This window comes from Nanorana parkeri, unplaced genomic scaffold (genome assembly GCF_000935625.1).
Source record: "Nanorana parkeri isolate BGI_ZX_2015 unplaced genomic scaffold, ASM93562v1 scaffold25, whole genome shotgun sequence".
Taxonomy (NCBI): Eukaryota; Metazoa; Chordata; class Amphibia; order Anura; family Dicroglossidae; genus Nanorana; species Nanorana parkeri.
The window spans coordinates 966,237-989,676 of record NW_017306293.1 but is presented as its reverse complement, the minus strand read 5'-3'; the positions used below and the strand labels follow the sequence as shown (position 1 = coordinate 989,676).

The 23,440-nt window shown below is 41.1% G+C and overlaps 1 protein-coding gene across 1 annotated transcript in view; it reads right to left on the bottom strand.

Annotated features, from left to right (window-relative positions):
* Nucleotides 1-2,311: 2,311 nt before the first annotated feature.
* The window catches only part of NXF1 (nuclear RNA export factor 1), a 39,439-nt gene continuing 18,310 nt past the window's right edge, over nucleotides 2,312-23,440 (bottom strand). The window contains exons 4-21 of the mRNA XM_018565581.1: nucleotides 22,526-22,609; nucleotides 22,306-22,410; nucleotides 22,068-22,151; nucleotides 20,213-20,282; nucleotides 20,039-20,127; nucleotides 19,666-19,773; nucleotides 15,965-16,074; nucleotides 12,890-12,926; nucleotides 11,658-11,726; nucleotides 11,504-11,559; nucleotides 10,464-10,574; nucleotides 10,182-10,240; nucleotides 9,950-10,065; nucleotides 7,072-7,111; nucleotides 6,324-6,393; nucleotides 3,367-3,552; nucleotides 2,463-2,523; nucleotides 2,312-2,385 (exon numbers count right to left, since the gene is read on the bottom strand). Coding sequence (XP_018421083.1) covers nucleotides 2,347-2,385; nucleotides 2,463-2,523; nucleotides 3,367-3,552; nucleotides 6,324-6,393; nucleotides 7,072-7,111; nucleotides 9,950-10,065; nucleotides 10,182-10,240; nucleotides 10,464-10,574; nucleotides 11,504-11,559; nucleotides 11,658-11,726; nucleotides 12,890-12,926; nucleotides 15,965-16,074; nucleotides 19,666-19,773; nucleotides 20,039-20,127; nucleotides 20,213-20,282; nucleotides 22,068-22,151; nucleotides 22,306-22,410; nucleotides 22,526-22,609 — 1,494 coding nt within the window. The 3' untranslated portion in view covers nucleotides 2,312-2,346. The remainder of the gene's footprint in view (nucleotides 2,386-2,462; nucleotides 2,524-3,366; nucleotides 3,553-6,323; nucleotides 6,394-7,071; nucleotides 7,112-9,949; nucleotides 10,066-10,181; nucleotides 10,241-10,463; nucleotides 10,575-11,503; nucleotides 11,560-11,657; nucleotides 11,727-12,889; nucleotides 12,927-15,964; nucleotides 16,075-19,665; nucleotides 19,774-20,038; nucleotides 20,128-20,212; nucleotides 20,283-22,067; nucleotides 22,152-22,305; nucleotides 22,411-22,525; nucleotides 22,610-23,440) is intronic.

Below are 23,440 nucleotides of genomic sequence, written 5' to 3'. Positions count from 1 at the left end.
AAAAACAAAAATTTAACCATAGACTTGGGTCAAATAAAACTAGCTCAAGTAGAATAATAAAAAGTAAACCAGAGTACAAATACTGTATTGAAAAGACTACTAGTAAAGTAGGCTATACACGCTTCGAATTTCAGCCGGTCCTTAATGAACGCTGTTGGCACCTTTTCGTCCGGCATCCCTCAATCAGCTGATCTAAGGAGCAGGTCGGAAAGTTCTCGGCCGAACAGAGCTAGCTAGCCAATCAGCTGCAAGCTCCGTTCGGTGTATTTTGACAGCACCCACCGATCACTTGCAGAATACAAAGGAAGCAGCGGGGGATTCGTCCATTATGCCGTAAGCGTTGATTGAGGAATCGGTTCTATTTTTTTCATTCAGCCCGTGGGTTGAGAAAAAAAAAAGAAGAACCGTGTATATCCAGCTTTAGACTAGGTCTAGTCCAATAACATGGTAACATTCATACAGACTGGAGGAGATATGCCAGAAAACTGTAGCAAAGTCACCTAACAGCAGCCAAATGAGTTGCTTTTTTTGAAAAAACATTCATTTGGCTGATATTTTGGGGGCAACTGCTAAAATGTTTCCAAGGCTTCCTCACAAAAACATTTTATATTTACAAAAATATATAAAATAATCCCCAAATGACCCGCTGAAAAAACTGAATTTGCAAACAGAGTGTCTTGCTGTACCAAGCGTCTCTGGACAAGTGGCTAGATAGATATACCACCAACACACATTAATATGACACTATACTTTAATCATATCCATAGCAATGAAAATAAAGAATGTATTTAAGCTGGTCTCACACCTATGCATTGTAGTTATATACAACATAATGGAGGGAATTTATCAAAACTGAAACAGCTGTGCCCGGCAACCAATCAGCTTATTTCCTTCATTTTCAAATCTTAAAATGAACAAACTGAAGAAAAGAAGCTGATTTTGTCTGTTCCAGTTTTGATAAATTCCCCCCAATGTAATGGCAACCAAAATCTACGCACAAGTAGAGCAACCTGCAATGCACCGGTGCTGCAGCACACCTCAGCACACAAGCTGTATGTTGTAGTGTGCTGGATTTCAAAATGCTGCAGGGACGTTTTTCCTTTACATTAGGGATGTTCAGAACCAAGTGCAGTACTCGGTACATGTATAAGTATAAGTACAGATACTTTTCCAGCTCCAAGACTAGAGAAAAATTCTAAAGTTAGGAGGCAGCACACGGAGCTCCTGGGATTTGTATATCTCTGTTTTAATGAATGATATTTTTATATTTTAATGAATTATTTTTTTTATAAATATATATATAAGGGATGCACTATTTTTTCAAGTACAAGTACTGATACATTTTTTTTTTTTGCCATGTGACAGTTTTTCTAAAAAAATACAGACTAATAATTTCAGGACAGTGGTGGAGCGCCAGAGCCAGGTCCCAGCTGCAACCACGGTAGTTCCCATGAAAATGCCCAAGAATCGGCACTGTATCTGAACATCCATACTTTCCATTGCTGCATAGTGACACATTAACATGAGTGCAGTAATGCACTGGAAAGAATTGCAAAATTGAGAAGGAACCCTAATAGTTGATTTCTACAACCCCCTCCCCCCCTATATACACAATAAGACAAAATAGACATCGGGTAAGCTGCAGGAATTGGTTTTGTTTAGGCTTTGTTATTTGGCATGACCCATAAAAGATGCTTCTATATTTCAACAGAGATACATTTATGTACACTGAAATCAGGGAACAAATATTGTACAGTTTTATACACACAGGTTTAAGTTGAAATGCATGGCTAAAAAAAATAAACAGCTTTTACGGTCATTTTTCTGCCTTCTCTCTTCCTATGTTTAGCTGTCTTTAAGTGTAGGTGGCAGATGTCACTTTGCCGACTTGTGGAATTCCAATTGCAAAAAAAAAAAAAAGAATTTACATTTGCTATGGTTTACAGCTTCCACCGAAATGGAGGAAATAAAAAATAAAACTTTTTCAGAGACTGGTGTAATTCATAATCCAAAGCCATACGCCTACACCTTACTTAGGCACAATGCAAATAAATAACAGCAGGCATACCATTCACAAAGGGATGACCGAAAACCTATATGTGTGTGCGTGTGTGTGTGTAAATATATATACACACACACACACATCTCAAATACGCATGTACAAAGACTATCCAGTAGTGGGAAGCATTTTGTATTAAAAATGGAATTGTGAATAGCTTAGTGCAGTGGGAATAATTGAACGGTCCTTATGTCCATATATTTCAGTCTTTAGCGGATATACTCCTTACTGAACATTTAAAAAGTGAGCACTCTTGAAAAGTGTACCATTGGGGGAAAAAAAAAAAATCACTTGATAAAGGCAATGTCTGGAATTTTTCCCTCGGCCTGTAAAACATACAAATTAGAGTTTAGAAAGAGTCTCAGGGCTGAATACAAACCTTGTTCCATAAACAAGTTCTTACTTTTAGCCTCATAAAAATCTGCACAGACTGCTCCCAGTCCCAGCCATTGTCCTGGAGACACCTGGGAAAAGATGGAAGAAGGGTAAGACGACTTCTATAGACTTTATATATATTACATTTTTCTTAAAGTATTCCTAAAGCAATAACTTTCTTTTCGGTGTTCCAGAGTAGGGAATAGTTGAGAGACAAAATCACTGTAAATAGAGGGATGTCTCTGCTTAGACATTTGTCACTGGGGGGTAGGAAAATAAAAGTCCCTATTGGAAGATTTCCCCTCTATGCCTGTTCTGGTGACTTGGAATTGGAATTTCTTACTACTTTCCATTCCAACTACAGTTGTCACCAGAGCAAATACAGCAGAAAAAAAAAAATCTACACTAAGGCCTGGTTCATACCTAGGCGACAGCTTTCTTGCGTGTTTTTATGTGCGTTTTATGCGCATACGTCAAAACGCACGTTTTGTAGCTCGTTGATGTGAGAAAAAAAGCATAAAACGTGCAAATACATGCAAACGTGCAGTTTCAAGCGTTTCCTATGAGTCTATGGGGCCAAAACCTATGTGTGTGTGTGTGTGTGTGTGTGTGTGTGTGTGTGTGTGTGTGTGTGTGTGAGTGTGTGTGTGTGAGTGTGTGTGTGTGTAAGTGTGTGTGTGTGTAAGTGTGTGTGTGTGTAAGTGTGTAAGTGTGTGTGTGTAAGTGTGTTTTTGAGCGTCTTTTTAAGGGCAGAAAAAGCGCTACAAAACATTCAGTGTGGATCAGGCCATAGGGCATATAATATGTGCAGGAAACCACAAGAATATACAAGTGGTTTTTTTTTTCACCTACAGAGACAAAAGGAAAATTATATAGATTCAGAAATGCGTGCAAAGAAAGCAAACCCTCAGACATCTGCCTGAATATCTTACTTCTGAGACCACTCGAGGTTCATGCCAGAGTGCTGACTGAATGCTTGCACCATGTCCTGGGGTACAGGGGCCAGCACAGGTACAGGGCTGCTTGATGGAGTCGGAGCCGGCGTGGCAAAGGCTTTGCGAATCTCATCCGTGCTTGCATTCCTTATAAATTGTTGATCATTTACCAAAAGAAGAAGTCTACAAATAAAAAAGGTACATTTTGGTTACAAATGAGTTTCACATACACATATAGGTAACAAAAAGACAGACAAAAATCAGAGATCAGTATATACAGATATTCGTAGAATGTGGACATCCTATGTTTTGTTTAAATTCAAAGTAAAAAGAAATGAAAGCTCCTGGCAACAAACGTTTGCGTGTAACAGACAGTTTTTGTCTATTGATGATTTGATCTTTCTTTGGCACTAAACATCCCACGTCTAGTTACATGAATGTAACTTCTAAAACAATAAACTGGCTCCAGGTGCTCACTGCTCAATTTTACATTATAGTCACGAAGCTATTAGACAGAAGAGCTTCAACTAAAGACCTTGGTTAGGGTTAAGGGCTTTCATTGCTGAAGTTCCCTTCTAATGCCTTCTTGCGAGACAATTCTAATATCACCATGCCAAGGCTGTTTGCAGTAGGCGGATCTCAGGGTGCTGCTAGTAGTTTGTGACTGTCGAAGTAGAATTATTGCCAGCACAGCACTACCTTCCTCTGCCCCCCTCTGATGCACATTTCTCTTAATGGCATCCTGCAGATAGCAGCTGCTTTGGAGCACCGACAGTGGGAAGGTTGTTCATTGCTGCTATATGTGCTATTTGCTGTGCACTTCCCTACAAAGATGCTGCCCTTTCTCAACACTGATGACAGGGGAATTCTCTACCCATATAGGTAGCTACACCCACGTTACAGCTGACGCCCACAGGACAACGCACAGATTTGAAATACTGTAGACTTGCAACTGCTTGAAGTCAGAGGGCAATATGAAGTTTTTCCTATGTGTACAGCACTACATGCAGTCCCTCCGTCAGGCTACCACTGATGTGGACTCAGATTAGAACCCCGATATTACTTCACAGCAGTAAGGCATTAGGACAGGCCCACGCTAGAATAAATTTATGAAGATGGGGCAGAAGCATTACAAGTATGCTTAGCCTGTGCGCACGTGGAAATAACCGACGTGTAGAGCAATCCTCATTTTTGCAAGTAGGTGCACCCGACCTGTGTTTCCACTCGAATGCACGCATTCGCGGGGGTATTTTTTTTTTTTTTGTGTTAACTTTATTGCCATTACATGGGAATGGGGTGGGCTTACATTGGAGAATACAGGCACACTCTAAGGTGACATTAGGGGTCACCTTTCCTCTTTACAGGAGCTATTCAAGTACATATGGATTGAATAGCTGCAGTGAGGGAATGACAGCTGCCTGCAAAGGCAACTGAATGTAAACACAGCAGGCAGTGGGTGTGTGCATTAGCCAGCCTGCTATTGCAATTTGAAATAGCAGGCTGGCTATTGCACCAACACACTGCCTGCTGTCAATCAGCAGAGGAGGGACCTAAAGGAGAAAGTACTCCCTCAGGTCCTGCTCTGCTGATAGAAAGCAGGCAGTGGGCGGGTGCAATAGCCAGCCTGCTATAGGCTATATCAAATTGCAATGGCCAATACCAGGCTGGCTATTGCACACACCCATCGTCTCAGAGCCTCTTTAACCTGTCCAGCAGCGCTACACACTGTGTCCTGGCTAAACCCCCTCTCTGGCATCGCTCTCTCAGAGCGGCACCTGACAGCCCGTCTGTGTCCCCTCTGATGTCTGCTGCCTCTACTGATACAGGCAATGGAGAGCACTGGTGATCAGAGGTAACGCAGCCTGTAGGGGAGAGGAGAGTAGCTGAGCAGAGTGGCGGTGGTGTTGGCAGCTGGAGGGGGGGCGGAGCCGGTGGATTAGCTTTTGGGCACAGAGTCTGGTCGGAATCAACCAATCAATAATGAGAATTGTTGACAATGATTCTCATTATCAATTTTATTGAATAATTATTGCAGAGATATCTAAAGCCATGGGCCGAGCAGATATGGAATCAGCAGAGAAAGACAACAAAGTGAGCTTGTGACTTCTGCGCTCAGCAAACATCTGGCCTACTTCGCCCAAAAAGTCATGCATGACTGCAGTAAAATCCTCCCTGAACAAAGACGAGGAGGTAGCTATGCCGAATGGAGCAAGGGACTCTAAAGATAGCATAGACTTTAGGAGCAGAGGGGACAAGGATTACAGGCTGCAGACATTGACGCATTAATAGGCACAATGTAAGCAGCACCGAAGCCATTAGTGGAGCGTGTGCTGGAGGCGCCAGGTACATACAAGACATGTTGCAACCATGTGCTGTAAAAGCAACATAGCTCAGAGGTAAATCAGAAAACCCAACCACCGGGAGCAGGTGTAAGGTTGGATGGATGAAGGTAACCAGGTCACCGACCGACGTTTGGTGTTCCACATGGCTCTGAGGAGCAGTGGGACGATGTCTTTAGAGACACGGCAAGCAGCAAGGTCAACAGCTCTGCATCAGGAAAGCAGCTAACTTGTTACTTGAGCAGGGTCTAGAAAGCACTTAAAACTGGAACCCAGTGCCTGAAGATTACCCTCCAGGCTAGCCCCCTAAATGTACGACACTTCAAAACGTAGCTGAGAGCAGATCCAGATAGAAGCATAAAACTGGGCATGCTGGGAATGGGAGGGTTTATGCTGGTTGGCCTACAATTTTTTTCAAATCCTCTTATAGGTGGCGGTATAACCTGAGAGCATATGCATCCTGTATCCCTCATGTACAAGAAAGAAAAAAATACAGGCTAACAATGCGATATTTGCATGTCTTGTATTCCTAAAAAACCCAATAAAACATATTGAAGAAAAAAATACAGGCTGATATATTTGTATATATCTTTTATGACGTGGAGTCAGACTTACCCTTCAGTTCCTGGCACTGCTATGAATACCCGAGTGAAAGCACGTACAGGATCACTGGATTGCCCCTCAACTGGAGGAAAAAAGGAGTAAACATATCAGCATAACGACTCGCTCTTAGCAGTCTCTATACACAGCACTTTAGCACTGACTGGTATTACAATATTTATGTAAAATTATCTTCTGCTTGTCACAAAGCCTTAGGATAACATCAGCAAACAGTTTTATGCTAAAGGGAAAGGTACGGGGCAAGGAAGCAAACACCACAGATTAAATACCCATCTTGCTTCCTTCAGAATCCCCATTTAAGACGGTCTTCATTGTCTTGGGAGAAGGGGTGAGAAGAAAGCTCCTCCAGTCACTGCTACACTTGTACTGACTTGACTACAAGACCAGATACATGGAAGCTGCACATAAAAATACCCCAGGCTCAACCCCTAGCCAGACATACGGCTCAGATTTATTGTTATGATCTGTGGAAAATGACATTGTCGTAACCCAGATCATGGGCCAATATGTATGTGTTGTGGGGAGGCTTAGCCAAAGCTCAGGGCAGACAACCTGGCAGAGTGCTGACTCAACTAGACTGCAACATGTGAGAGCATATCGCCTCTGGGGTTTGCCTCCAAGCATCTCTGGTAATGCAGCATCCTGCAGAGACACTGCTTGCACTGCAGTGAGCCACAAAACCAAAAGAGGAAGCATCAGTTGGAAAAGGAGACTGCCCATATTTTTAGTAATTTAGACTCACCTTTAAACACTCCATTAACCACAAAGCAAAGTAAAGTGGTCTGCAAAAAAAAAAAAAATCTCTGTGAGAATAAAAAAGCAGCAAAACAGAGCATCAAAGTACCATTAACCCCTTCATGACTGAGCTAGTTTTTAGTTTCTGTTCCTAAATGACTGACACACTTTTTACATTTTTGCTGTGTGATTCTTCCACAGCAGCAAGTTTTGATTATTATTATTATTTTTAGAATTTTTTTTATAATAATGATAGTATTGACTGGGGTTTGAGGTTTCACTATGTAGCATTATCTAGCTATAGTGTGGGAAACTACCCAAACAAGCCATGTAATCCAGTCATTTAAGCTAAATGAGATTTTTGCAATATTGTAATGTTTCCAGCTTCTAAAGAAACCCACCGAGACAGGATTATGGTATTGCTAAAGGCAATTGGATAGGCAGAGGTCACCTCAAGTCTGACAGCTGCTCGCCTATTAACTGTTTGACCTGATCTTCCAAATAATTGATTTTTACTTGTTTAACCAATAGTTTAACATTAGCCAAAACACTCTTGCTTTATTAATCTCATTAAATACCTTGGAATTAAAAGCCCTTAATGTATTATCTGTGGAAAGGACCACAGGAGGCAAGTGTCATGCATTAATGTCACTTACATCCATACTGTCCTTTCCAAGATGCAACTCTCCAAAACAAAATGTTTCCAACAGAATTAGTAGCCACAATAGAAGTCTATGGAGCCGTCATTGTGGTGACATATTCCACTAAAACAGGGACGAGTCTGAAAAGCTTGACAGTGAAAGACTGGTGACATTTTACACTTGCCTCCAACAGTCCTTTACAAATCAATTCTGGCAGTTTTTTTTAAATCAATGCTCTACAACTGACATGTTTACACATCTGGACCACATGTGGTAGGCCAAAAGCAGACTTTTTTGTTCTCTTTGTACAGTGACTAGCTAGCCAGCAAGTTTAACAAACTCTTCTGATCTTTTTGTAGTTCGGAATCTAAGCAAAATGTGCTCCTTGTAACTTGTCCTCGTCACCAACAAGCCAAACATGTTTCTTCTGGTTTATACTAAAGTTGAGAATACAATGCCATTATATACACAATGACAAGGGTGCAGGCTGTTGTATTAAAGTGTAAGTTTAGGCAGGGAAAAACAATTAAGCACATTTTTGCAATACATGCAAATTTCATGTATTGTCTCTTTAACCACTTGCTGACCGTAGTGTTTACACCCCCTTCCTGTCCAGGCCATTTTTCAGTATTCAGCGCTGCGGTACTTTGACTGACATTTGTTCTGTCATGCAACGCTGTACTGAAATTAATTTTATACCATTTTTTGGGGACAGATAGAGCTTTTTTTTGATGGTATTTAAATCACCACTGCGGTTTTTATTTTTTACTATATAATGAAAAAAGTACCGAAAATTTCGGGAAAAAAAAATTTTTTTCCTACGTTATGTTACAAAATTATTATTACCCACATTTTTGGCAAAATATAAAAGACGGGGTCACGTCGGGTAAATAGACACCAACTATGTTAAGCTTTAAAATTGCGTGCGCCCGCGAACTCGCAAAAAATACTATACCCAAAATTGGCCATAGGCGATGCTTTAAAAGCCTTTACCGCTCATCAGTTTGGTGTCATCAGTGGTTGATGGCCCTAAAATTATTGCTCTCACTGCGACTTTCGAGTCGATATGTGAGGAGTAATAGATGCAACCGTCGTTTCCGCACGTAGGCACACTTGATGCATGTGTATGTGGGGGCGGGGGACTTTAAAAAATTTTTTTTTTTTATTGCTTTGATATGCGACTTTTAATTTTTCAATATTTTTTTAAACTTATTCTTTTAAACCTTTTTTTTCCACTTAGCTTTATTGCCATCACATAGGGGACTAACAAGCCCCCTTTGTGATAGCCAATTTTCAGTGTCAGGTCCTCTTTATGGAGACATCAAGGGTCTTTAAGACCCCTTTATGGAGACATCAAGGGTCTTTAAGACCCCTAATGTCACCTAAGGACCCCCAGAGAAGCTGATGAAGCAAACACCTGCTTCACCAGCTTCTCTCCGGTTTCTGTACCGGAGAGTGACAGAGGAATGCGGAAGTGATGTAATACACATCACTTCCTGCATTCCGAAGAGTAGGAGATCAAATGGAGTTTGTGTACTGATCTCAGTTTGATCTCTGGCCACAGAGCTGTTGTGCTGGTCCTGGGCTCGCACCGGGCACAGCGGAGCTCGGGATCGCCAGCAGCGGCTGCAACGGAGGGAGGCCGCACACATATCACAAGCGATCGGGCATCTCTACAGACGCCCGAACGCTTGTATGTAAACAGCCATCGCTGGCTGTTTACATTCCAGGCTGATTTCCCGCTCGTGCCCGCCGCCTAGCAGCGGGCATGAGTGGGGCGGGATGGGACGTTTAAAAACGCCCACTCGCATTCAAGAAGCTGCTGTCCGGCCGTTTAATTACAACAGCCGGACAGCAGGTGGTTAAAAACACCAAGTACAAAGAAATAACTGTTTATCCTGCCAGAAATCCTGGAAGCTCCAAACTGCTGGTGAGGTGTCTCGGATGCACTGCACTTAAATCAGCAGTGCTGTCAGCCATGCCTGAGTTATGGTGAGAAGGAAGGGGGGTGTTCTGTAGTCTAGTGGTGTATTGGGCCCACAGCACTGCTTGGGATTTCAGTGCAGCAAAGGCTATGCAACAGAAAGTTCGGAGCACACATTTTCTGGCAGATCAATGGGTATTTTTTCTAAACTCTCTCCCCCATCCCACCCCACCCCGACATACACTTTAGAAACAATACATTTGACTCGAAGGAATATGATGAAGATCAAAATATTAGGTTAGTGTTCTCCGTACACTTACAGCCTGAGCAGTGACGTCCACAACAAAGGAGTTCAGATCATGCTGGGTCTTTGGAAGTTCATTCAAGAAGCTAACAACATTGAGACGTTTGTGCTTAAGAAGTTTAAACCGAAGCGCTGAGAAAAGAGCATGCAAAATATATATTTTTTAAAAATATAGATAGATTTTACATACACACACAATTTTGCTCATGGGTAAAACATCAAATATTTATTTGCAGGAATATACTTACAGGGATCTCGCAGTCGCTTTAAATTTCTGCTGTTAGTGAAATAATCTCCCAGACTGCTCCTACACCAATACAAACATCATGTTATAGATATGAAACTTGATTTGCGTGTGGGTGTTTGAGGGTGTTATTCCTAGAGTTTGATTTGCGTGTGGGTGTTTGAGGGTGTTATTCCTAGAGTTTGATTTGCGTGTGGGTGTTTGAGGGTGTTATTCCTAGAGTTTGATTTGCGTGTGGGTGTTTGAGGGTGTTATTCCTAGAGTTTGAAAAGACAGTGCTACACACCTGGCAGGGTTCTGCCCTGACACAGCTGGGATGCTAAGAGAACAGCAAGCTTCATCATGATAAACATTTAGCAGGCCTTGGCGATCTTCACCATCGTAGATAGCATAATATCTGCAGAAGTAAATAAAAACTCTATAAAACCAGTGAAGTCAGGGACAGCAACAAAAATTGACAACAGCTAACACATTTATAAATAGTGCTTAGGAGTGCTTCTGAGCCAAAGCACTTCTCAATGGTCAGCAAGGTAACTGTGCAGACCAATAAGCTCTCACCATTTGTGGCCATTATACTGCAGGGCTGCAGTGCAGTGTACAGACCGCACACCGGTCACAGGGGAAGGCGAGTGCTTCCACTGTAAAAAGGTATGAACAGTGGGGCAGGGAGAGGGGGCGGAGTGGAGTAGGTAATTTCATTTTATTAATCTGCATGGTTGCTCTGGGTTAGCAGTTGAAAATACAAAAGCCACTAAATCAAATATGGCAACCAATTTACTAGCATTTTTAGAAAAAGAATAACAAAAGCAGGCAGTATATTTTCCCGACCCAAGTTTTACTTTAAGGTGAACCTAATTTACGTAGTGAAAATAATGGTGCAAATGAGGATGGAAAGGGTAGTGCACATTGCAATGGGTTTCTTACATTATAAAATCTTTAAATGCATTTTTAAACAATATCTTGGCCACCCATTCCACTGCGCTCATTTTGCCTGTTTGCACTGAATAGCACGGAGTGTTTGGTGCGACAAGTTCAAATGTTAATTTAAGAGTTTATGGCTGGTTTCCTCCTCTAGCATTTTGCTCTTCCTGCTCTTAAGCATCTCAGAACATTACTCCCACCCAACTTAACTTGCTTATGAAGTAGTGGCACTTTGTAAAAGGATCAGAATAACTCAAGTGTGCTCTTTAACAATATAATGGAACTTTGAATATTTTTAAAAAGTTTATGGGACAGCAATATAGAAAGGTGATGAAGAAAATGAATTCACAAAACATCAAATGCTGACAAAAAAAAAGAAACCATAATTAAGTAAAGCTAACTTACTGTTGAAGAAATCGCAAAACTATTACTTTAATATTATCTGTAGCCAGGTAGCTGCCCTAAATGAGAAGACAGAACATGAAAAGGTAAAAAAAAGGAAAAAAATACAATACAGAAAACTGTCACCTGATTAGTAAAAGAAGCCAGTAGTTCTCACCTTGCATGGAGGAAGTGTGGTGGGGGTTTCTACATCAAATGTTATTGGTGGAGGAAGCTCATGTCCATCCTGTGATGGTAAAAGTAAAATATACAAAGTTAAATGTGCTCAAAATGAAGCCGTACACACCAAATTAAAAATTCCACATGAAAAAATAAAAATGTGCTATCCAAGGGCACATTGATCTACATGTCACTCTCAGCTTAGAGGACAGTCATATGCTGAGGTATACCAATTGTGGAAACTAGGGTTGCACAGATACTTTTCGAGTACCAGTGCCGATACTTGGCATTTTCATGAGAACTACCAGGGTTGCAGCAGTTGCAGCTGGGACCTGGCTCTGGCAATCCACCACTGTCCTGAAATCATTAGTCTGTATTGTTTTAGAAAAACTGTCACATGACAATAAACAAAAATGTATCAGTACTTGTACTTGAAAAAATAGTGCATCCCTTATATATATTTATTAAAAAAATTATTCATTAAAAATTAAAATATCAAAATATCATTCATTAAAACAGAGATATACAAATCCCAGGAGCTCCGTGTGCTGCCTCCTAACTTTAGAATTTTTCTCTAGTCTTGGAGCTGGAAAAGTAAGCTTGTAAGTACCCGGCAAGTACCAGTACTCGCAAAACTGGTATTTGTGCATCCCTTTATTTATATTTATAAAAACAAAAATCGTACATTAAAACAGAGATATACAAATCCCAGGAGCTCCGTGTGCTGCCTCCTAACTTTTGAATTTTTCTCTAGTGTAGTCTTGGAGCTCAAAAGTATCGGTACATGTACTTGTACCGAGTACTGTACTTGGTATCTGTGCAACCCTAGTGGAAACCCTTGGTACTCTATGGGTATTCCTCAGCGAAAAGGCCACCTCACTACAGCAAAGCAAGCTAGCTAGGTTCAGACCTTGTATCTCCATCTGCTCAAGTTACTGAACCACAGGGTAAATATTGCCAAAATCTGAACATTACTCAGATTCTCCTCATTTATGGAACACATTGGTAAAGAACGTTTTACGTCTCTATAGATTAACCTACAAAGCTAGAGGTCATCCTACCAAATTGACACGATCTGGGCTGATTAGATATCCTGCCCGCGGTACTGCTGATCTTATATGTTTTGATCTCTGTGAACATTATCAGTGCACTTTACATTATAAAAAAAAAAATGTAACATGTCATGGACAAGGTAGAACAATGAAACACCAAACAAGTTATTGATCTCACCAGTCGCAGTAGTTTTGGAAAGCGTTCTCTCATATTACTGTCGTTCAGAGCAGGTAAAATCCAGATGTTGACAGCCAAAGAAAAACAGAAAATGTTAGTAACAGCACATTGAGACCCCCAACCCACACTCCGAGCACCATGACCAAACCTTCACCACACCATACCCTAGTAGAGGGGTGTAGACAAACACTGTTCTCTGCAGTGAGAAGGTAGGAGTGCAGCCCTGCAGTCTGCCAGGACATTGCTGATGAAGGACACTGGCAAATAAAGACTTCCTGTACATTATTAAATCTGTGCTTGCATACGGTCTCTACCCATCTTGTCCAGCAAATGTCCTAACTTCACAAAGCTAAATACAATTTTGTGACATCATAGTCAACACATAAAGCAGTCAAAGCTAAAATTTTGTTTACACCAATGACCTCAACCATAGTCAATGCATATGCATTTCCTTTCAACATGGTTATCAAAAGAGGAATATGTATGCAACACTCATTCACAGCTTAGTCATATCATGAGAACCATACAGAAACGTTGCTAGGGGCTGGCACAGGAATAGTAAATCTAATGGGTAATCAAAAATAGTCTTGTTTTTGTATTACAAAAGGGCCTTTAATTATTACTAGACAAGGCCCATTGCAGAGATGGCATAGAGATAACAAATCAGTGTGGCATTTTATATGCGCAAACATAAATCGGGGTAAATGAAAAATACAGTGGCAGTATCAGCTCTTCAAATCAGTATTCTCTAATACAGTATGTTCCCAATGAATGTCTACTCCAACAAATGTACTGATTGAATTACATATATTTGATTATTTTCAAAAGTAATAGGTTGGAAAGATTGTGATGAGTAAAGAACAGACAGACAATAGTATGATGATGTTTGTGGAGGTGAAGGGCAATGAGTGGTTCAAATGAAAGGCAGAAAGGGAAGAGGTTGGGTAGAAATGGAAATGGTAGGCAATGAGAAGCTTAGGCATAGCCTCTTTCAACACAGGAAAATACGACTTTTACAACCTCCAGCTAACCCGTTTCCCATCTCCTCCACGTTAGGCCCTCCTATCTCCAAGCACAGTTGGGGTTAAATGCAGGATCACCCCTTTTACAGCTTGCAACTCCGATCCAAGGTAGCCCCACTGTGTGCACAAGGCACAATTGCTGATGTTATTTTCTTGTCCTTGGTGTTTCATGGGATGCCAGCCCACCTCCCTGGCAAGGCGGGTACAAGTCATTTAGTAGAATGTCAAAAGGGTAAAAGTACATTATTTGGGCTTAATACTGCAACCTACCTCCTTCAGTGATCTTCTCGTGGCTGTTATCAGGTCTGCCTTAGGTTGCTCCCGCATGGGGAATCTTACCCGTCATAGACCAGACAACCACATTGTATGAAAGGAGGCGGCAGTGAGTTCACAAGGGCTGAATGAAGGGGCTTTCATAGGGATAAGAGTTAGATGACTCATCTTATTCTTGGCTGAGATAAAGGAGGTGTAACAAAGGCAAGTTACTTCACCTGAAGCCTAAGGAGGAGGAGAGGCAAGATAGAACAATGGGTAATGGTTAACCTGTGGACTAAGACTGTACCAAATGGAAAGGGTGAAATAAAATAAAAAAGTAATTATGGATGTGGAAATAAAATAGTGTGATGTGCAGCAACAGAAAAAGAAAATGGAACAGAGAAACACAATCAAGCTAAACAGATTACTTGATAGATAGTAGGTGTTGGTTGTGTGTCTGGAAAAGAAACAGAAGGAAATTTAAAAAAGCAGAAGACACCGAAGAGCTTTTTAATGTACATGCCACAAATTATTTCACAAACCTTGCTATAAATTATAGATAAATTATTACCGGACACAGGGGGGCCTCTACCCAAATAAATACAGAACAAGTTGTGAAGAATAGGACACAGGATTTGGTGCACAAATATCACTGAAATGACACTTTCCAGTAAATGTCTCCCATGCATGGATCTCATCAGATGACACTCTGCTTCAGAAGGAACATTGCCTCTTATGCAATCAAATAAACATAATTGCACATAACATAGCTGGGCTTCTACTAGTTATGCATTTAATACACAAATGTACCTCACACTAGTGTTAGGGTCAGTCACATGAGAATGTCAAACAACTGAAATGCTAATAAAATCACTAATTTATATGGTCAGGTAATTTAGCCAAGTGCAAAAACTAAAACACAAATGAGTATATAATAGAAAAAAATCATATGGAATACAAAGTTACTACCTCAAAAACAAGCTAAAGGATATAAGTGTTTAGTAATGTAAAATACCATTATATATTACAAAAGTAAAACAAATTACCGTTATCTAGTATAAAAAAACCAAATAAGACTGGTACCCAATTTCTGTCTGTCTCTTCCTCTTCCCTTCCCCCACATATTTCCTCTCACTTTTGTCTACACTGCCCCATCACTTTTCTGTAGATTACAGGAATTCATACGCAACCCACTGCTCATGAACCTGTAGAACTGCTCCAAGCCTAAATTCAACCTTTCCAAAGATTGTTTTTTTCTACTTGAGAAGCTTAAGAAATAATCTTATCTTCTTTTCTGAGATGGGGCAAAATAAAGTAGTTTTTGTAGCAATGCGATTCATAAGAAATATACTTTACCCATTGACCTTTTCTTATTATGGTATTATGATATTTTCTATGCATGGGGATCTATCTCGAATTAAAATCTTTTTGGCAATCAATGGGAAGAGCCAAATCAGAAATAAAAACATTGTATAACATTATATATATGGACTCCAAACTCACCGACAAGTTGAAAAACACAAATGACACGTTCTTATCCCATAACGCTCGTCAGTTGAGTGTAAAACCACATAGGTCTCACAGTAGTAACCCCCAATTCAGTTCTGTGGAGCTCAAGATTCAAGTTTTTACTGAAGAAACATTTGGAAGTCATTTTCAAGGGCTGCTTTAAAGTGCAAAGCAGAAGAAAACCAACCCTGACGATTGATTGAAAAGCCAGGCAGCTCGGGTGATGGTTAAGGCTTCAGCAAAACCTCTTTCTAACATGTGTCAAAAGGTAAGAAACTGCCGGACTGACCTGATATATGTGTTCTGGTCTCGGAAGTTGTCGCAGAGTGGGTTTCCATCCAAGTACAGAATTTCGAGCTTCAGACCTTTAACCTTATCCAGATCCTTTTCTGATCTTAGCTACATAAAAATGAAAAACAGTGGGTATAAATGATTGCCTCTTCCAATACTGGGCAACTTGCTTAGACAGCAGAAAATAGGAATTTTGTATTTACAATAAAATCATTTTCTTGCAATCCATTGAGGGACACAGGGAATTTTTCACCTTAAGGTTATACTGCTGCTTAAGGGGTTTGGACACAAGCACGCAAAACAGAAAATTGTAGGCCAGCCCAAGATATCCTATCCCGCTGCCAGCATGTGTAGGTTTTGTAGCAAACATTACCAAGAGCACAACCAAAACACACAATGTGGTGTGTCCCGCAATGGACTCCAGGAAAAGATTTTTATGGCGAGTACAAAAAAAATTCTATTTCTCATCCATGGAGGAACACAGGAAGTCTTTCACCTTCAGGATGTCCAAAAACATTGCAACTGAAGGGTGAGCAACACAGGAAGCAATCGCTTACAGGCCAAACATAATATATATAAAAAGCAGGGCAATGCCTGCAGCTCAATAGCTGCCAGAAGGACCTTATGCCAGAAGCAAGCATTAGATGAGGCCCCAAGCGCCACTTGGTAGAAAAACTGTGTGAACAGAAAACCAGGTGTCAGTCTTGCATTAAGAACCAATGCTTGAATGATCAAGAAACACTCACAGCCCCTGAAATATGTCTTACCAGAGAAAGAAGAGAACCACTCCTTGAGGACAGAAGGCCTAAGCCTCTTATCTAATCCCATTACAGACCCAAAAGCAAATAAGGTCCAATGCATGGAAAGGCTGTCAAGGTCAGACAGACACTCACTTTGCAGAGGGGTTGACTACCAGAATGTTCCTATGTAAAGTCCTGGAATGGAGAAAAAGGTACCGCTTCAAAAGGTACCATCAACCCCAGTATTCTCATGCAGGTTGTCAGAGTGGAACAGCGACAGAATCCAAGCAACTGAACTTGATCCTGCAACATCAATATTTTGCTCTGAGGAAGGAACACTTTTGTTTGAAGAGTATCCAAACAGAAGACCCAAATACTCCAAGCAATGTGACAAAACTAGGGACAACTTTTCAATGTTCAGAATCCACCCAACGTCCTCTAATGTCCGCAGCACTGTCTAGACCAGTGGTGGAGAACCTTGGCACTCCAGCTGTGCCAAAACTACAAATCCCAAGATGCATCTGCCTCTGGCAGTTATGTCTGTGGCTGTCAGAGCCTTGCAATGCCTCATGGGACTTGTAGTTCCAAAACAGCTGGAGTGCCAAGGTTCGCCATCACTGGTCTAGACATTGAGCTCAAAGGTAGGAAGGGACTGTTCTCAAAGTAGAAGGTAGCCAAAGTATCTGATAATTGGATTGCCCTTCTGGAGGCAAAAAACCAAAGCAAGAACTTTTGAGAAATCCTTGGAACCAAAAGCAACTTGAAGGGAAGAGCCACAAACTGAAATCAGTGAAAGAAACATTGAGGAGCTGGAAATATAGGAATGTGTAAGTACATATTCTTTGAGTCTAAGTAAACCAGAGGTGACAGGTGACCGAATGGATTAATTTTTTGTGAATTTGTGAACATGAGTGATTTTGATCCAGAATCAGACAAAGTCTTGAAAATGCTCGGCCAAAGGAATGGAACACCACCTAGATCCAACAGACCTTGAACAGTGTAAAATAAGGTTTGTTCGATGCTGCTAAGACGTAGGAAGCCGGAAAGCAAAGAACCAAGGAGGAGAAGGTGGATGAAAATATATTCTGAGATTTGAGTTTCCCACGTCTCTGGAAACTCCATCAGGCACCGCCCCCCCCGCAAGTCTAGGTAACAGAGCATATGCCACAATAAATGAATAACTACTGTCCAGACAGTGAGAGAAGAGTACATGTTAGGGAGCAAGCAGCGCAGCCACACAGCATACAAAAATAATGCAGTTTGTCTACATATTTCCATCAGAGCTCCTGTCACAGTGACAGCTAGCATCAGACACCCTTCCCACAGCCCTGATCTCTTTCTATGTAACTCAACGCAGAAGCATTGTGCCACATTGTGATTAGGTTGTCTGCCGTCAGTGCTCCTATGGAGTGCTCAGTAGCAGAAGCTCAGGACCTGATTTAGTTCCAGGGCTTATTGCTGGACTGCAGCTGTGTTCCTCTTTCGCTCTGCATCCAGCCAACTGAACTTCACATGATGAGCACTAGTGGGCCAGATGCAGCGCACGGGGACACACTTTTAGCCTTAGTGCCACCACAGTTGGCAGGACTGCTGACACAATCCTCGCCACTGTCTCAGAACAACCTGCTTCACTTTTAGCAGGCCAATTTCTTGAACACAGATTTTCATCTCTATTCCTGCTCCGTAAAACCCTGGGTGAATAGGTCAAATCCCATGCATTTGCTTTTCAATTAGCAGTTCTGTGAATGGGTGCCAAATTCATTATGGGGCGGATTCTCTGCGCTCATCACTTACCTGTTTGGTTGTGACCATATTTCCTAATAATTTTGGGGCAAATTATGGCAAGATCAGAGACCACCATTTGAGTCAAAAGATTAACTGCTCTGCCTGCTGTTATACCCTCCACAATTGTCTCCTGCACAGAATGCCCTATAAAATCCTTCACACTGCTCTTGTAAATACAGACCAAAGTCATACCCTCTGGGCTCCTCCTAAACACATACTGCCCCACCCAGTGTTATAACATCCACATACTCTCTGCGCTTTTCTCCTGCACATACTGTCCAGCCAAATCCTTTGCACTCCTCTCCTGCACATACTGTTCCCTACATACCCCCTGCACTCCTCCCCAGCACATACTGCCTGCCATCATTACCTACACACTCCTCTTCTGCACATGCTGCCATACCCTCTGCACCACTCTCCTGCGCAAAATGGCTGCTTTCATACTATTCACATTATTCTCCTACATATACTGCCCACTAAAACAATACAACAAACTTTTGTTTTTTATATAACCAACCTTTTCCGCTCTGGAATATGCGCACAATTGTTTAAAAAATTCTCAAATATTCTGCTAATAGGCTTAAAAACCACATTGTAACTGATTGAAAATGCTTGCCAATGCGACTGATGTGACCAACTGACTAGACATACCTTTAAGACCTGGCTCACACTTAGCGTATTGTCGCAGCTGAATAGGCACAACAAAATGCTTCACAAAAAAATCCCATTCATTCTTCAGGCCCCTGTTGACACCTACTGAAAGGGGTTTGTCGCAATAATGAAAACGCCTCTCGCTGGAAAAAATACATGAGCTTCTTTTTGGCAGATTACAGCTCGTTTTGTCCCCATAGAGTCAATAGGAAACAAGCGTTTCCAATTGTTTTTGCGCAATTTCACGCAAGTTTTGCCAATTTACTTCAATGTGACACAATCTGCTCATAGAAACACCCAATGTGTTAATAGAAGCAACTTAATGCACGCAAGTTTTAAGTGTGCAAAAAAAAAAAGAATTGCAAAAAGAAAGTGCAAAAATGTGCTGCATTTAAAAAAAAAAAAATGGCTTCTACACGCCATAACACTGTCGTCTGGGTGTGAATGGAGCCTAAATGTAAGGTGTAAGAAAGAAGTATGAAGACGGAGTAAGGTAGAAAGGAAGCTCCATAAACAAACTCACCACATTATTAGACAAGTTTAGGATCTTTAGATTTGGGGCTTTGAGGTGAATGTCTGTCATGTGATCCAGTTTGTACAGTTTGTTGTTACTGAGATCCAAAGATAACAGCTGAAAGATAGAAAAATAAGTCACAATGTAAACAGATGCAGCACACATGAGCAATTAAGTTAGATTAGCTTCTTCTGTTCAAAAAGAGCACAGGAGAATGTAAATCAGAAGTATTAAGAAGCTTTACAAGAACAATTCTTTTTCATCTACATTACTATTACCAACTTTTGGCACAGGTTTTTGAGGCATCAAAAGCTTGGGCAGTGAAATTGTTAGTGCTTTCTTTACTTTATCATCTTTTATAAAACAAGTGTGAAAGACCCACCTCAGGCACATTCTCTTCAATGATCTGCAACATACTCTGCATACAGGACTTCCTGTTTAGAATGATGTCTACTTTGTTTGTCACAAGATCTAAAAAGAAACAAGCAGCATCAGCTATACCTTTTTCGAGGGTAAAGCTCATTGAGAGTATGCATGTGAAATGTTGTATGCGTACCTGGATCAGAACGAAGTGAGCTCATGTCTAGAGCTTGCTGGGCTCCATCATATCGCTTTTGCATACAGAGCTGTTGGTAAAAAAAAAAAAAAAAAAACACAAAAATGTTGTTCCTGCGGTCCAATGTAAGTGATATAAGAATATCAAAAGACGATCTAATAAAATGAAGTCTCCCGTTATCTCTGTCCTATAGTTAAAAAATTAAATTGACCGAAAACGAAGCCTAAAACGAAAAAAGCAGCCGCATGTACAGCATTGCCAGTGTAAGATCTGTGTTTCCATCCACTTTACATGCTCACCAGCCCCCAGTCACAGTGCACCCCCCATAACATTATGACTACGGACAGGTGAAGTGAATAACTGATTATCTTGTTACAATGGCACCTGGAAGTGGGTGTCATATATTAGGCAGCAACTGAACATTTGCTCCCTGAAGTTGATGTGTTGGAAGTAAAAAAAAAAGTATTTCAGCGACTTTGACAAAAGAAAAATTGTGATGGCTAGACGACTGGGTCAGAGCAACTCCAAAACTGCAGCTTTTGTGGGATGTTCCCCTTCTGCAGTGGTCAGGACCTACCAAAAGTGGTCCAAGGAAGGAAAACTGGTGACTCAGCAACAGGGTCATGGGCAGCCAAGGCTCATTGATGCAGGTGCGAAGAGAAGGCTGGCCTGTGCAGTTCGATCCAATAGAGGAGCCACTGTAGCTCAAATTGCTGAAAAAGTTAATGCTGGTTCTGACAGAAAGGTGAATGTGCATCACAGTTTGTTGCGTATGGGGCAGGTGAGCATCAGAACTGGACCACGAGCGATGGAAGAAGGTGGCCTAATCTGATGCATCATGTTTTCTTTTACATCATGTGGATGGCCGGGTGCACGTGTGTCGCTTACCAGAGGAAGAGCTGGCACCAGGATGCACTATGGAAAAAAGGCAAGCAGATAGTCTGATGCTTTGGGCAATGTTCTGCTAGGAAACCTTGGGTCGTGCTATTCATGTGGATGTTATTTTGACACATACCACCTACGTAATCATTGTTACAAACCAAGTACACCTGTTCATGGAAACATATTCCCTGATGGCAGTGGCCTCTTTCAGCAGCATGATGCATCCTGCCACACTGCAAAAAATGTTCAAGTATGGTTTGAGGAACACAACAATAAGTCCAAGGTGTTGCCTTGGCCTCCAAATTCTCCAGCTCTCAATCCAATTAAGCAACTGTGGGATGTGGTGGAAAAAACAAGTCCGATTCAGGAGGCCCCACCTTGCAACTTACAGGACTTAAAGAATCTGCTACTGAGGGCTTGGTGCCAGAAACCACAGCATACCATTGGAGGTCTAGTGGAGTTCATGCATTGACCGGTCAGGGCTGTTTTGGCGGCAAAAGGGGGACCTACTCAATATTCGGCGGGCAGTCATAATGTTATGGCTGATCGGTGTATTGTATTACAAATATTTTATGCACTGTGCTTAGTAATACGTTTAAAAATCCCTTTAAAATTAGGCAAACAAGACATGTTTCTTATAATTCACATTTACAGTGAGTACAGAGAAGAATCACCCCCTTTAAAATATTTTTTTCTGACATATTGGTGTTCTATCTTTCACTTGGATGTTATAAGTTGCACTGAGCTAAATAGAACAAAAACTGTGTGTCTTCCTTTCAGGCTGCAAAGCAACAAAATGCGATTATTTTAAAGGGGGGTGATTATTTTCTATAGCCACTGTACTTCTTCCAGCCAACAGGAATCAAACTTACAGCACTTGTGCACAACAAAAAAAAATTATAAAGATTTTATACCATTCAAATTAAAAACAGCAGTAACCAAAAACCATCTACATAGCCTAGCTTGTAAATACCTTAAAATGTGTGTTTTCCTCTTCAGTCATTTGCATTTCTCTTGCTTGAGCAGGGGGCTGAGACGGTTGCGTAAGTATAGTAACCTGAACAGCAGAGAGTTAAAGCATTAAGATCTCAGATATCACAGATTCCTAGTTTCTTCCAAAATATAGGGAAAATAATGCAAAGTATGCATCGAAGATAATATGCAATGATGCAACCAGAAGGCTAAAATCACTTTAGCTAAGAGACGCATACCTTGAAGTTTTCTCTGTCGGTAAAAGTCCTCGAGATCTGTTTCAGAGCTTTTGCAACAGCAGCATCTTCCACAAAGAAGTGGGCCCGAGAGTGGTCACAATAGTACTATGTATGAAAACAATCAAGTTAAAAATAGGAGAGTGGATATTTGAGAGAGAAAAAGAGAAATTAGCACAAAGAGAATGAGAAGACTTGGCAGTGCCCTCAAAATTAAACTCACCCCTATAGGAGAAAAAGGCAGTGAACAGGCGGTTTGCAAAAGGCCAATCAGCCAATCCTTTTCATATTTTTTGCCATATGGAATCTGTTCATGGAAAGAGGAGAAACAAAAGGAGAATACCTAAATGTTGCTGTACAGTGTTTAAAAAGATGAAACCAACATAACTATAGCACTTTAATAGCTGAGAAGACTCCAAAGGAATACCCCTCTGATCCACTTCCAAAGACATTTAAATACTTACTAAACTTGCTTGCACACTTTAAATGCATAAATACAAAACATAGACCCCTGTATGTGTTTGTATTCTCCGTAAAAACTTTTTCTGGGGGTGGGGGTCCATTTAGAGAGGTCATTACACCAGCTACAGGATTAGAACACTGGCAAACAGAAAAATCTATAGGCTAGGCCAACCCTTCTACATACAATGCCTCAGTTTGTAGCAAGCATCAAGCGCATAATCATAAACACAGAGGGGGGACCCGTGCCCCTCAATGGACTCCAAGAACAGGATTTTATGGGGAGTACAAAAATCCTATTATTGTTATTAGGGATGTCCCTATACCCCTTTTTTAAGACCAAATACAAGTACTTCCCCTTATGTACTTGCCGATACCAATTACCGATACTTTTTCTTAAAGCGACAGGTGACATTTAAAAAAAATTTAGTTTAATTTTATTATTTTTTACTTTTCCTAACAATTTTTTTCCACTTAAATTTATTGCTAATACACATGGGCTAACAAACCCCTGTGTGATAGCATTTGGAGGTGACAGGTACTCTTTATTGGCCCTGTCACCTCCAACACAGGAGTTCTAGCACAGCACAGCACTGTGCTAGAACTCCTGTGACAAGAACGAGCCGGGGACAGGGGAGGGAGGTGACAGAGCCTGTCACAGATCCATGAGTCCAGCTCC